This window comes from Hemibagrus wyckioides, linkage group LG10 (assembly GCF_019097595.1).
Source record: "Hemibagrus wyckioides isolate EC202008001 linkage group LG10, SWU_Hwy_1.0, whole genome shotgun sequence".
Taxonomy (NCBI): Eukaryota; Metazoa; Chordata; class Actinopteri; order Siluriformes; family Bagridae; genus Hemibagrus; species Hemibagrus wyckioides.
The window spans coordinates 8,374,218-8,389,120 of record NC_080719.1 but is presented as its reverse complement, the minus strand read 5'-3'; the positions used below and the strand labels follow the sequence as shown (position 1 = coordinate 8,389,120).

The 14,903-nt window shown below is 39.9% G+C and overlaps 1 protein-coding gene across 6 annotated transcripts in view; it reads right to left on the bottom strand.

Annotated features, from left to right (window-relative positions):
* The window catches only part of LOC131360294 (A-kinase anchor protein 13), a 72,122-nt gene that overhangs the window by 23,695 nt on the left and 33,524 nt on the right, over positions 1–14,903 (bottom strand). For 4 of the 6 annotated variants that reach the window (XM_058400564.1, XM_058400565.1, XM_058400563.1 and 1 more), the window contains exons 9-15: positions 11,044–11,128; positions 9,114–9,229; positions 5,665–5,966; positions 3,681–3,728; positions 3,360–3,425; positions 1,925–2,093; positions 814–916 (exon numbers count right to left, since the gene is read on the bottom strand). In XM_058400564.1, coding sequence (XP_058256547.1) covers positions 814–916; positions 1,925–2,093; positions 3,360–3,425; positions 3,681–3,728; positions 5,665–5,966; positions 9,114–9,229; positions 11,044–11,128 — 889 coding nt within the window. The remainder of the gene's footprint in view (positions 1–813; positions 917–1,924; positions 2,094–3,359; positions 3,426–3,680; positions 3,729–5,664; positions 5,967–9,113; positions 9,230–11,043; positions 11,129–14,903) is intronic. The other 2 variants (XM_058400567.1, XM_058400568.1) reach the window with 2 other exon arrangements.

The following is a 14,903-nucleotide window of genomic DNA, read 5'->3' as shown; positions in this document are numbered from 1 at the left end:
TTTTAAGCTTTATTTGAATGGAGCATAAGCTCCTTCTATACGACTCTCTTATTTGAATATCTAATTGAACATCTAGCCCTTTCACAAATTGAAATAAAGTCGACATATTAGTCCACAGCTAATTATATGATATGAATCCTTTCAGTCAACGTATAGATTAGTGAATCTCCTCTTATGTTAAAACAAAAAATAAAAAATCAGAAATGTTTTTCTAAACACACTGGATTTTGCAGAAGACCACATAGATTATGCTCTTGCATAAAAATTAACATTTACGTTCCTTGATATTTAAGGCCTGATCTAGCTATACCTAATTCTACAGTTCTATAGCTAACTGCAATGCTTCTACTAGTTTCTATTTGGGGGTTGTAAAGTTTTTTTTACTACTCTTGACACTCTATAGCTATAACTTACATACAGAGTCCTCCTCATCACTGGATGAAGAGCTGACTGAAAAATCACGCTTCGATTTCTGAAGTAGTGGGGCGATGTTCAAGGTAAAAGAAATCCGTCTCTTTTGCCGAACCCTTGCTTTTGCTGAATGATGGCAATTGAGGGCATAAAAGAAACCACAACAGCAGTTTATTAACAGCAGTTATTTCTCTGAAGATACAGAAGTGGAACATTGAGGAAGAAAATATGGTACTTCACCAAAATCGCTTTTTGGTAATACTAGTCTAGAGCATACCTGATGAGCACTGCTGAACTTCCCATTTTATTTAGAAGAAAAATGTTTCAGAATAACCTCTCTGCTCTCCAACATTTTGTTTTTTTACACTCCAACAGATACACAGACAGCTAGAGATGACTCACCGTCAATGTCCCTCTGACTGATGGACAGCATGGAGACACTCTCACGGAGGGGAAGAGTCATAGACTTACAGCTGCGTCTGAAAGGCCGATATCTTCTCGATTTCTAAAAAAAAAAATATATATAAGTGGATCAGTGACCGTTTCAGACTGTTTGTCTTGTCATGACTTGCCCCTAATATAACATTTATTAAGTCACTGTTGAATTCTTGATTCTGATTGGTCAGATATTAGTGCTAGCTGCATGGTTACAGTCAAAGCACATGCGTAGCTTTGTTCTGTAGAAAAGCAAATTGCCTTTTTCTTATAGCTCTTATAATGTCAATGATGTTTCACCAACATTCCACATTATGCATAAACAAATAAAATAAAAACTCATTCATTAACTGAATACATGAATACAAATTCATTGTCAATAGATGCAAGAGGTAAAACACTTCTGCACATGACCTTATTGGAAAATAATCAACTCCTTGGAGGTAACAGTAGTTTCCATTTTGTATCAGGTCACTAATTATTTAGTTATAATGTTTCATTCCTTCCTTAACATCTTACTTAATTGGCTGATTTGTGTATTAGAGCAAATAAAACAAAACACATTAGGATGTATTAATATGTATATTCTTTATTTAGAACAGTTGTGAATAGAGAGCAGAATAAGGGGTAGGGATGAGGCTGGAGTGATTTTTCCTAACAAGTGGTCAATAATTTCGTGACACAAAAAAAAATTGAGCTGCAGAGAACTCTGTGTATTTATGTTGATGAGAGCCTTGATTCAGAAAGCGAGGTGAGCAAAACAAAGTGCACATTTGAATCCCAAGCATGCCTCGTGTTTCCTCATTTCCCGCTGAACGAGGGAGTGTCACTGTGATATATTAAATTTTGTTTTGTTTTCCTGGACACTACTCTTGTCCTCTTGTCTTTTCACTTCATCTTATATTGCAGAGGGAGGTGTTTGTGATCACAGAGGGACATGTTTCCTTGCCCAAGCACACCTGCATTATCTCACCAGCTCATTATCCACACCTTATTAAGTTAAAGCATGTTTATCAGAGTAGAAAAAGACACAACTGCTGCCGGTGGTCAACAAACCATTACCGCAATGATCACCTACCTGACTGTCCAGACTGCTGCTGTCTCCCAGGTCTGAGTCCTGCCCTTCCTCAGTGAGAGACACCTGGGAGCCTGTGTCTTCGCTCTGCTGGTCCTGAGAGGAGCACGCTCCCTGCACCTGCCATCGTTTCCCATCATCCCTCTCTGCTGCCAAACCCTCTAAGCTGTAACTGTGGGTGTACAAGAGAAGCGTGTAAATCCAACAGTCTCGCTTCCTGAACGTTCACCAGAGTGCTAGCATGCACAGAGGAATGTAAGTGTTTAACGTTTAGTATTTAGAGTTGAAGAGGAAGCGCAAGGCATGGCAGAACAGGGTTGCAAAACACACAAACACACATTGCACCAACGGACTGAGTTATCTCTGCTCAAAATAAAGAGAATTTGTATAGTTATTATGCATAGCTGGGGTTTTTTTTCTTTCAGGAAGTAAAAGACTGGCATTATATCTTCAGTGTGCTATCTTTAGAATAACATTATATATATATATATATATATAATCTAAACGAACCCTTTCATACAGAAATTAGTTTAAAACATTTCCAGTTTTTTTAAACATCACTTGAAAATGTAATGAAAGATAAAACATACCTAACGGAAGTCTAATGTAAAAGAAAATCAACCAGTATTACTACAAGAATAAAATACGTATGTATTAAAATTAAAATATTAAAATATTGCTATATTCTTGACAAGTTGCATGCAATGGTAAAAAAAAAAATCGATCTTCAATAATAATAATAATAATAATAATAATAATAATAATAATAATAATATTTTAGAAATGGTTTTAACATGCTAAAGTGTTGACCTACACTGGTCACAAATTATTTTTTAAAGTTAATTTGCGATTAAATTTGCAAAAAAATATATACCAGAAACACGCTGCACTGAAAAAGGCAAATAGTCTCAAGTGAAGCAGAAATCAAGAAGAGGATTACAGCCAAGTGATTTGTAGTTGATTTACATCTTAATTTACATCTTAAGTTTAAGTGTGTACACAGTGCATGAAAGGGTTGACGTGAAGTCAGAACATATTCATTATGCAGCATCGGCTCAGACAATGCTGTAAAGATGCAGTTCTGTTCGAGAGTTGTACTTACTTGTCATCTGCACAAGTTACAATAATAACTATGTTAGTCATTCTGTGTAAAATCCTGTGCAAGCAAATTTCCAGCAGTATTTCCTTCTCTGAAGCTTAAGCTTACGTTGCATTTAAACTGTGTTCATGTGTTCAATCGAAACGCCAACTCTCTTTCTCACGCAGCAAAAAAAAAAAAAAAAAAAAGGTGATGCAAATCTCAATGCAAAAGCTGCATGCACAACACAAAGAGAATGGCTCTTTTCCTGAGCAAATGCATGTACAGACATTCACACATTCACACAGACACAGACACACACACACATACACACGCATACACACAAACCACAGGCTGTACCTGAGAAGCTGGCTAATCTCATCCAGGTCAGAACTGAAGGGGATCTCAGTGGGACACCAGCTAAGACTGAGAAAGGGATGTGGATGAACCAAAACCAAAGACACTTTGAGGTTTAGTGAAAGCAGAAAAAAAAATGAATTTGCTCTCAATGCTTATGATCTGAGGCATGCTGAATGAAAATGAACTAATGGAATTAAGTCTTGAAAGACAGGAAGGATTGCCAAGGCCTAAGGAGATTATCTTCAGACCCTCATAGAAATTGAAAATGAGTTACAGAAGTATTAATGAAAAAAAAAAAAAAGCATTTGAAAGAGATGATACCTTCTTCTATGACAGATGGGCTTTTGGTCCCCGGTACTTCGTAAAGAACTGGAAATGGACAGATGAGGGGAAGAAAAAGATGAGAGAAAGTTGAACTAGTGAGTCGGTTGGCTTTTTTAGTACAACTACCAGCCTGTGCAGGTGACAGAAGACCAATCCATAATAATTACTGAGCATGCAGTCAAAGTGTTTAAGGGAACATTGATCTACAGATGACAAAAGGAAGGGAGAGTGAAAAGGTTCTGAAAAAGACAGGAGCGTGAAAGGTGTCCTCTGATGATTCATAAGTTCTGACTGAATGTCCCTCTGCATAGATGGATAATGTATACGCTTTCATTTCCTCTCATGATCTATGAGTGTGTCCGACTCCAATATCTTTTTTTTTACTTAATCCTACACAGAACCCTACTCATATTACTATACGTCCTCAAGAATAATGATCTGAAATGGAGACGAATGTTTTCTAGCTGTTAGATAAATCCTATTATGAAACCCTAAATTTCGTTTTCTCGTATGTGGAGATTATTTATTTGTCGCGCGCTTCTAAAAAACAAATGAGCGGAGGATGGCTTTAATACCGTTTCCTTTTTTATTGCCATTTCTTTTAATAATACTGTAGCATAGCTGAATATACGGCACACTTCCATTCCCAGCAGTGTTGTTCTCAATAACAGGGTCAAATTTTTTGGGTCAATACACCGGCATACTTTATCACGTTTCTTTTAAAAACAGCTGCATATTTATTCTAAACATGGGACGTTGTATTGGTGTTAATTTTATGCACTGTATGAAACAGTGGGATGCAGCTGGAACCATTCAGCCAAGCAGTGGACGATTCTTGAGTAATTACTAACTTTTACTATGTAGTTTGTCAGCTGCCGCTCTGTCCTTCTTTCACTGGTGGACTGTTCTCAACACTGGCATGGTAGTAGAAGAGGTAACTGTGTTACTGGGAATCATACTGATTAACACCTTTAAGTTTCCATTTCCCTTATTTGCCCTTATCCAGACTGACTTACAATTTATCTCACTTTATCCAACTAAGCAATTCAGGGTTAAGGGCCTTGCTCAGGGGCCCAGCACTGGCAGCTTTGTGAATCTGGCATTTAAACTCACAACTTTCCAAAGTTTCCTCCCGATAATCCAGTTTCCTTCTGCAGTCCATAGATATGCGTAGTATACTGACTGGCATCACTACATTGTCTGTGAATGTCTTTCCATTTCCACACCGTATCTCCCCCTATTATTCCCACACCAAAATACGCCAATCAGGCATAACATTATGACCACTGAGAGGTGAAGTGAATGTCACTTATTATCTCCTCATGATGGCAACTGTTAGTTGGTGGGATATATTAGGCAGCAAGTGAACATTTTGTCCTCAAAGTCGATGTGTTAGAAGCAGGAAAAATGGACAAGTATAAGGATTTGAGCGAGTTTGACAGTGATGAACAGTCGACAGGATCATGGGCGGCCAAGGCTCATTGATGCACGTGGGCAGTGAAGGCTGGCCCGTGTGATCCGATCCAACAGACGAGCTACTGTTGCTCAAATTGCTGAAGAAGTTAATACTGGTTCTGATAGAAAGGTATCAGGATACACAGTGCATGATGGGTCAGGGCTGTTTTGGCAGCAAAAGGGGGACCAACACAATATTGGTCATAATGTTATGCCTGATCTGTGTATGCTGGATCAACTAAAGTGGTCAGTCAGTGCACACTAACAACACTGCTGTGTCATGGCAGCAACACACACATGTCAGTGTCACTCTGGAGTTTTGAATGGTCCACCACCCAGTTGGGGTTACTTTCTCGTGGCGATGCTTTACCATAGCAACTGTTTTTGTTACCTATGAAAAGCACTTGTATGGCTAGAATGGCTGTATGTATTTTCTGTGTTTTGTATTCTGTCTACTTTGAGACACATTTGCTGGAGTTAAGGACACAGAATTGAATGTAAATGTAAGTTCGATCCTCCAACATACCTGCGCTGATTCATGTCTCCTGCTCCAGCCTGGTTTTTGCCCGGCCCCCAGCTATGACGACGGAATGGAGACTGCGACCGGACAGAAGAGCGGAGCAGAGCTGAATGCAGTGGCACTTCGGTCACGCGATCTTTGGCTTCCTCCTCGGCGTCTCCTCCTCCTGCGCCTGCTCCTCGGCGCCGCACTTCCTCTGAGCTCTCGGCGGAGGAACTCGGCTGGCACAGGCTGGTCGTGTCGTCTGTGGACGAGCAAGAGACGGAAACCTCGCTGGCACTGTCGCTCACGCCTAGAACCTCCTGGCCCTGAATTAGACCGAGACAGAGTGAGTGAGACAGATTCGGGTCTACCAAGAGTTTTCATGTCTTAGATGTCAATGTGTAGCTACAAGGGGAATGAAAACACTGTAATGGCTAATAATATTATTTTTCCATTCCTGTGTCAAGAAAGTTAGCCTGAACAAATACATTTTCCAAATACACCTAAATTCCTGTTCAGAAGTCATCACTTCACATGTGATATGAAAGATGGGGCACTGTCAGGAAAATCCAAATAGAAAGTTTGGATTAAGCTTATCACATGTACAGAACATATGGGGAAATGTGGAGCACTGAAGCAGGAATGCTTAAGCAAGACTGGAAAAATATTGTTCTATTCATTATGAAGCAAAATAAAAAAAGAATTACACATGATCATCAGTCAGCAATTCGATGATGCAATTTGATTTGACCAGGTTCCCTTAAAATAGCCCAGTATATTGTATATTTAATGATAGAGTTCAGACAAAATGCCAGTGCAGCTTATAAAGATAGAGAGCACTGGAACACAGATAATTTGGTAAATCCTTTCCTTTAACAAACCACAGTTTTACTGGTTTGGGATCAGTACAGTGTAAATGACGGAACAGGAACCAAGAAAACAGTAATTCAACCTGTGAAATGAGACACATAGGGGAAAAGTTTTCGATGGTCACTGCAGTGCAAAGTCGACAATCACACACACACACACACAAAAACAGAAAAACTGTACTCCAAACTTTACAAAGACCTTTAAGCCTGAACCAATCCCATGGTGCTGGATGTGAGGCTTTGGCCAGTCCCTTGTACTGTGCAGAAGTAGCGTGAGAGAGAGTGTGAAGGTGGTGAAGGGCCTACATCACACACACACACACACACACATACACACTGGGGGTTTTGTTGGGGAATCAGGGGGATGAAAGCTTTCTATTCATGTGTCCCAGAAATGACTTCCAACGCATGTGTGGGCGTGTGTGTGTGTGTGTGTGTGTGTGATGAGAGGGCTCGCGTGTGGGTGAGAAACAGAGCAGACGGAAACATATAACCACTCTGGTCACATGACCTGCATATTTTTTGCCACTGCAGGTAATGCTAAAGGAAATACAAATGTCATGTAGAATTAAAAAAAAATAAATGACTTAGCACAGATCTTGGCTAACGTCCTGCATCGGACTGTCTGATATGTTTCGTGCAACTATCTGGCCAACGGCTTCAGAATCTTAAATCTTAAATCCGATTGGCTCTCCATAATCCCATGCATGTATGCGTTTATGGAAAGTTTATTAAAGTGTTTTGTTTGAAGCTTTTTGATTAAACAAGTCAGTCATCTGTCACGGCAGCTTAATTGCCTGTTTAGTGATGAAATCTGCCAGACTCTCTAGTGAATTTCAGACGTCTAGCTCGCAGGATTTACAAAGATGTACCGCTCGACACTTTATTTCCATAATAATGCCCAGTGACAAAACCGATTTTGTGAATTGCCATGGAATTATGCAATATGCAAATGAAATTGTTAATAAATTAATACATATGCATTCATTTCTGCACTAGTTATATTTATCATGAACAGTGACTGACCTTCCATGGTTAAGGAAGAGAGAATGATTACTAGGATTCAGTTTGTCTTTTCTTGAACATAAGATGCAGCCTTAATGTTGCAAATAGTTTTTATATCTATGCACCATTACAAGGTTTTGCTACTTTCCCATAACTGGGTTCCTGTTTCTATTTTTGAAGCATACTTATAAGGCATACAGTAATTGGTAATGCTTTCAGTGCAACTTTCCCTTCTTTAACCCTGTACAAACCCAGAGGGCAAAATGTGATATCTATTTCTGTAGAAGAAGCTGTGTATTTTATTGACATTGTGGCCTACCAGTAAGTGTCACTGTCTTCACCATTAAATGTTCATTAAAATATTACACTTCCTAGAAAATCCCATCATTCTTGGAGAGGTAATACAATAGTGATAAAAGTCCAATGTGACTGTTGCTTTAGACTTATTTCATCCAATTAGTTTTGACTGGTACTTTAACTGATCAGCTATAACATTATGAGCACTGACAGGTGAAATGAAACTGCAGCTCTTGTGGAGTGTTCCCAGTCTGCAGTGGTCAGTATCTATCAAAAGTGGTCCAAAAAAGGAACGGTGGTGAACCGGTGACAGGGTCATGGACGGCCAAGGCTCACTGATGCACGTGGGGGGTGACGACCGGCCCGTGTGATCCAATCCAACAGAGCTACTGTTGCTGAAATTGTTAAAGTTAATGCTAGTTCTGATAGAAAGGTGTCAAAATACACAGTGCATCACAGTTTGTTGCATATGGGGCTGCATAGCCGCAGACCAGTCAGGGTGTCCATGCTGACCCCTGTGCACCGCAACAATGGGCGCATGAGCATAAGAACTGGACCGTGGAGCAATGGAAGAAGGTGGTCTGGTCTGATGAATCACGTTTTCTTTTACACACTGGGTGCGTGTGCGTCACATACCTAGGGAACACATGGCACCAGGATGCACTATGGGAAGAAGGCAAGCCGGCGGAGACAGCGTCATGCTTTGGGCAATGTTCTGCTGAGGAACATTGGGTCCTGCCATCCATGTGGATCATACTTTGACACGTACCACCTACCTAAGCATTGATGCAGAGCATGTACACCTTTTTATAGAAACTGTAGAAACCCTGATGGCTGTGGCCTCTTTCAGCAGGTTAATACACCGTGCCACAAAGCAAAAATGGGTCAGGAATGGTTTGATGAGCACAAAAACGAGTTTGAGGTGTTGACTTGGTCTCCAAATTCCCCAGAATCTCAATCCAATCGAGCGTGTGTGGGGTGTGCTGGACAAACAAGTCCGATCCACCTCGCAACGCAAAGGATCTGCTGCTAACATCTTGGTGTCAGATACCACAGCACACCTTCAGGGATCTACTGGAGTCCATGCCTTGATGGGTCAGGGCTGGTTTGGCAGCAAAAGGGGGACCAACACAATATCAGGTGGTCATAATGTTATGGCGGATCAGGGTACGTACTAAATGTTGAGCAGCTGAAACCAAATTCTTTAATCGGTTAAACAGTACGAAACAGCGTGAGCTGTGAACATGCTGTCTGTCTACTTTCCTGCACAGATCTCCATTTCTGTCTCGGTTTCTCTCTCACCTTTCTAAAGACACTGTCTTCTCCCGTGTCAGTGCTGATGAAGCCATCCGTGTCACTGCCTGAATCTCGGAGGGTTGTGCTGCCTGTACTGTGTCGAGCTGGAGAACGAGGACTCTCTGCAACACACACACACACACACACACACAAATGTGTATTTTTGCTATTTTCACTTCTCAATTCTCAGATTTATCTCGTAGTCCGATATAAATACCCTGCAGAGCAACACTGAAACTAGGTTTGTACATTCACAACTGATCAGAAGATATAGCAAAAAATCCAAATCGCTTCATCTAAAGGAATTTGTTGACCAAAGTCCCAAAATCTCCACATATGAATCCTCAATGCTAATATCTTCACTATAGCTGTATCATTTGATCACACAATCAAGCACAGTTCCATGATTCACATTCGTTTCTCATTTCTATTTCATTACTAGTGTTGGTTGAAAAGAGCACACTAAAGTGTATAGCATCAGCTGTCACTCTGTCACACACACACACACACACACCTCAGGTGCTGTGTGAACAGGAGGAGTGGTCAAGCTGGGTCCATTTTGTCCACACATCCCTCTAATGAGGAGCACTGATTCAGTAAAACGTCGTGTTAGCTCTATGGACCAGCTCTCTGACACAGAGCGTTACAGGCAGACATCCTGTTGTTGCTGCATTAAAAAACGTTTACAAAACGTTTGGAACAAAAAGTGGAACAAAAACTACTTGTAATGTAATCGTATAGATCCATCGTTGTACAGAATCAGCGTATTATGACCTTTAATAAGGTACGCTTCTACTGGAATATCTCCCCTCAGCAGAAACGTACGTTATCTATAGCACATCCTGCCACGCATCCTGTCATGCCACGCTTAAACTTCAAAAGCAAGAAACAAGACCTATACACAGCTGGCGCAGATGAAGAGCTGTCGTGAACAATGAGCGCATTCTGCCGAAGCGTCTCAGACCCGGGCTCAGCGTGTACAGCCTCGCCATTCACACGCCACAGCTGACTCATTTGTGTCTACTTAGCAACTCCATGGATTCTGTCATAGGCGGGACATGTCAGTGATGTCAGACCTACTTGCATATTTGCTGTGATGATGTGTTTTGTTTAAAAGCGGCTCTTTTTATTTATTTTTTTATTCAGCCACTCCTGAATGACGAATTCAAGGCATAGCTGAGGCTTGAATTACAGAACTCTTATAATAACAAACATTATTTTTAGTTCCTTCTTTTTCCAATCTAAAGATGAGATATCTATAAAAAAAAATAAATAAATAAATAAACATTTGTGTTCTATTTCCTTAAACTTGGAATTAATTTACTGTCACTGGTGCTAATTCAAGTCATTACGTTAAACGACAAAGAAACGTACGTTAAAAAGGAAGATTAACATAAGCGATAGAAGAACATTCAAATGCTCAAAAAGTTTAGAGAATAGTCTTTCCTTTACCTTAAATGACACCTGATATAAAAATGTTATGAAGATGTACTTATTTGATAACAAAATGGTGTTGTTAAAAAATGGGGAGTAACATAAAGGATAGAAGAGTTTAGAGATTTAAAATCTGTCAGGTCCATGTTAATTAATGAATATTGCCACTATCTGTATCTGTATTCAGATTTAACCCTGAAGAAGGAGTGGCCTAAAAGTCTTTCTTTATAGAAATCACCCTACAGCCATAGGTAGAAGTGCCAGCTATTTGTTTACATCGCTAGTACAAATGAATCTATATACATCGTTGATCTCGAAAATCTGTATGAATGCATGAGTGTCCATATGATTCAGAGCACTGTAGAGATAAATGGCCTGGTTTTTTATATATATATATATATATATATATATATATATATATAATATATATGTTATATATCTTATAAACAACTCCCTTAAGGTTAAAGAACTGAATGTCCAATGGGAAAAGCATTCGTCTTACCCGTGGACGCAGAGCTGTGTCTCTTCTCTAGAGGCCTGCTGTGTGTGGAGTTGTCGAGGCACAACGAGTGCCCCTCTCTGTGAATCTGGAAGTAGAAACAGGAAGAAATATTAAGCATGTGACTGTGTGTAACTGGAACGAGAGGGCTGACACACAGCCCACACAGACACACACACACACACACGCACACAAAAAGACACTAATGGCATACCATAATGTCATCTTACACAGAACAGTACACAGTACAGAAATATGCATCTCTAAAGCCTGGATTTCTGTATTTCTGTATTTCTGGCCCTGGTTCAACAGGTTTGAATCTCAAAAATCATCAGAGTGAAAGAACAGTGAAAGCACAGGGAAGTAGAGACGGTTATTATAGACACGGTTTGATGTTATCAAGTTATAGAAGCGTGTCATTTAACAAGCCGTCACCATCACACAGAATACTCCAGCTCATCACACACACACACACAGAATCTGACAGCATCATTCACACAGGGTCAGAAATAAACTCTTGTTAAAGGAAATATATTTGCCCTCTGAAGTGTCACAGTATTTTTTATTTGTATTCATTTTCATTAGAACTCTATTCGCTAAAGAAACGTCTTCCATAACATTTATTTGCATGTTTTTTACGGTCATCAAATCACACACACACACACACACTTACAATGACTATATATCATGAGCTGCTTTCAGAAATACTGTGTAAATTAACATAGACTGCTCGTATATTTCGTACATATAGTATACCCAATGGTCCTATTAAAAATAAATAAAAAGTAAGCATGATGGGTTTTTTTTGCCCCTTACATTAAAATATCTGGGGCATTTTGGTTATTTTCAGTGGCATTGTTGCCCTGAGCAACGGTTAATTTGTAACTCTGCTGGAGAGAGTTTGTGGTTTGGTGAAACTAACTAACACCAAAGCATATCTTACACACAAACCACATCACCTCACACCAATTTTTCACAAATCAGAAGCAAAACTATTGCACTAAGGATGAGCACCAAGCCAAAGATATGCCTTGATTTCAATTAATCAAAAAAATTCAGGATTGCAGAAACAGATCTAAAAACACAAAAGGCTTGAGGGTGTTCAATAAAAGCAGAATTCACAATATTTACCAACATTTGGTACTAACTACTTCCTACTTGATGCTGCAAACTGATCATGTGTTTCGAACAATAACTTTCAAAGACGTGATGCCTTTCAGTGTGCTGTGGGTGAAGCATCTGAGGACCAAACCAATAAAAACGGTTTCTTAACTAGCATTCATTTAAATGAAGTTAATTGTATGAATATTTAATGAAACAATTATTACTCTATTAACTGCCTGCAAATCTTAATATACTAGAAGTCTTAGACGGTCCTGTTAGGTCATTTTGATTATTTTGTCCAACAGCATGCTGTTTAGACACACTCAGTGTACGACAGAAAAGCGGTCACTCTGTCATGAAGAGATTTCGAGGAGATTTCGTCTCCTGTGTCAATCACAGCAACACTGGTCAATCTTGGGCATATGTGAGCTCGTGTATGTGGAAGAAGGTAGACTGTTACACTGTCCTGTGTTGTGGCATGAGCAGAGGTTTGAAAAGATGTGGCCGCTATCTCAAAGAAGCATGTACTAGGCCACAGACTGTAGTTAAGAGCAGACTGGAAGGTGAGTGGGAATTGGCAAGTGATCAAATTTGAGAGAAAATGGAGGAAAATCCTCCTAAAAGCAATCAGAAAGTCCATGCTTTGAAGCTATTTGCAGTTATGTGTTGTGCGTATTAAGGCAAATAGTGAAGGTAACACTAACTGAAAGCACACAATCTTCAGTGTTGTTATTAACTATTAGCATCATAGAGCAGCTGGAAATTTACCTCACATACTGACCAGCAATTCAGCCAGTCGCTCATAATAAACCAGGTTTAATAGCACTAATAACGTCAGCTTTTGATCCTATAACGTGAAAAAGCTGAATACGTGTACTCCATTAGTAATGTTTACACAGCTCTCATATTACACACGCTACTAATAGCCACGGGAACAAAGCTTCCCAAAACAGAAAGTGAGAATAAAGGCAAAAGTGCGTGTTCACCTGGACGCAGAACAGACCGCCATAGCTCTGCTGCTTTGTTAAAAGCAAACAGCGTTTTTGTTAAAGGGTTGATAACAGGTTTTTCGAGAGCAAGGATGGGTTGAAGAACAACAAAGAGCAGCCATGAGAGAGTGAATGCAGCAGAAAAATGGAAAAGAGCAACCGTGTGTGTTTGTGTATTAGGGGGTGGTAGGAGAAAGACAGAGAGAGAGACAGAGAGAGAGAGAGCGAGAGAGAGAGAGAGAGAGAGAGAGAGAGACGGATCCAAATAAAGAAATAAAAGCAAGCTCAACCATGATTACATATCTTCTGATGCGCTCTGATGGATGTGAGGTTTGAGGCTGGGTACAATTTTCCCATTTTGTTTGATAGCTAATTAGGTTTACGGCATTAAAGCTTAAAACAAAAATAAAGCACAGCATCCCCGCGCTGTTTTAAAGCTATGTACAATACACAACGCTCCATTGATGGGACCTTTCCCACTGTGCTACTCAGTAGCTGCTGTGTGTGTCTTTGAGAAGGCAGGCAAGAGAGAGAACACAGCCCTCTGTTGTCCCACACACAGGCCTCGGGAAGTGCCTCCGGAGAGGGTAGATAGCCCTGGAACACACACACATATACAAAAATATATACACACACACACACACACACAGAAGCCTGCTCTCAGCAGTTCCCACCAGTGTGTACTACTAATATCTCACACAGAGCGCAGGGGAAAACCCAAATACAGGCGCATAAGTGATAAAATGATTACACTTAGTAGTGCATGCATGTTTAACTAAAAATAAAGCTGAAGTGGTGACATGGTAGAAGTACCATACAATAGACACGCGATAATCCGATATAAAATTTCCTAACGTTCAGAATATAAGGATTTCGAATATTATTAATGATGGAAATCAAAGCAAAGCAAGACAAGGAATCTTCATTCCAGACATGTAACCCACTAAAACACCTCCAGTACAATTTCACTGCTAATAACACAACACAGCAAACTGGCTAGGAGGGACAACTTTCCACGGCCAATGCTAGGTGAGGGAAAATAATAACGCTTCCCCGATATGATGTTCTTGATGATAAGTCACTATCGGTGACATTAAAAGCCAGGGGGATTCTGAAGCAATGAAAATAAAATGTACTTTACACATAGCTGTACAGAAGTGATTTCCTGGAGTAAAGCAAAATGTATTGTAGCTAGGGTTAGGGTTAAAAACACTTCTTTAAAATCAACTAGCAGTATAAGCGCATGAACACACACATGTTTAGAAATATACTAAAACCTAAAGAGAGCTGAATAAAGTGTTATGTGACATCTTGTTACTCGAATCGATATGAGCAAAAATATATGTATACTCGTACTCATGTACTCACATACTATGCATCCTTCATTATGACAGTATTGTCATATGTTCTCATCAGTTCTCATCACATCTACTCTTCCTTACTTCCTTACAATTCAAACCTTAAACCAGGGAAAGTTTTATACTCAGAGATCCTTTTCACAGGTTAAAATACTAGACCACGGCACAGATTAATAGCATCACAGACTCCTGGATGTCCCTGGACCTGACTTTGAGGATCATGGCCTTACACAACATCTGTGCTAACTTCCAAATGGAGCAGACGCTGTCTCATGCTGCCAAAAACTCTCCTCCTGAATGAATTGCTGAAATACAGAGGTAGTGCTAAAAATTAGGACGCAAACCAAGATGTCAGGATTCTCGAAGGCTATTCTGCGGCACACGACGATGTATCACGATACGTGGATAAATA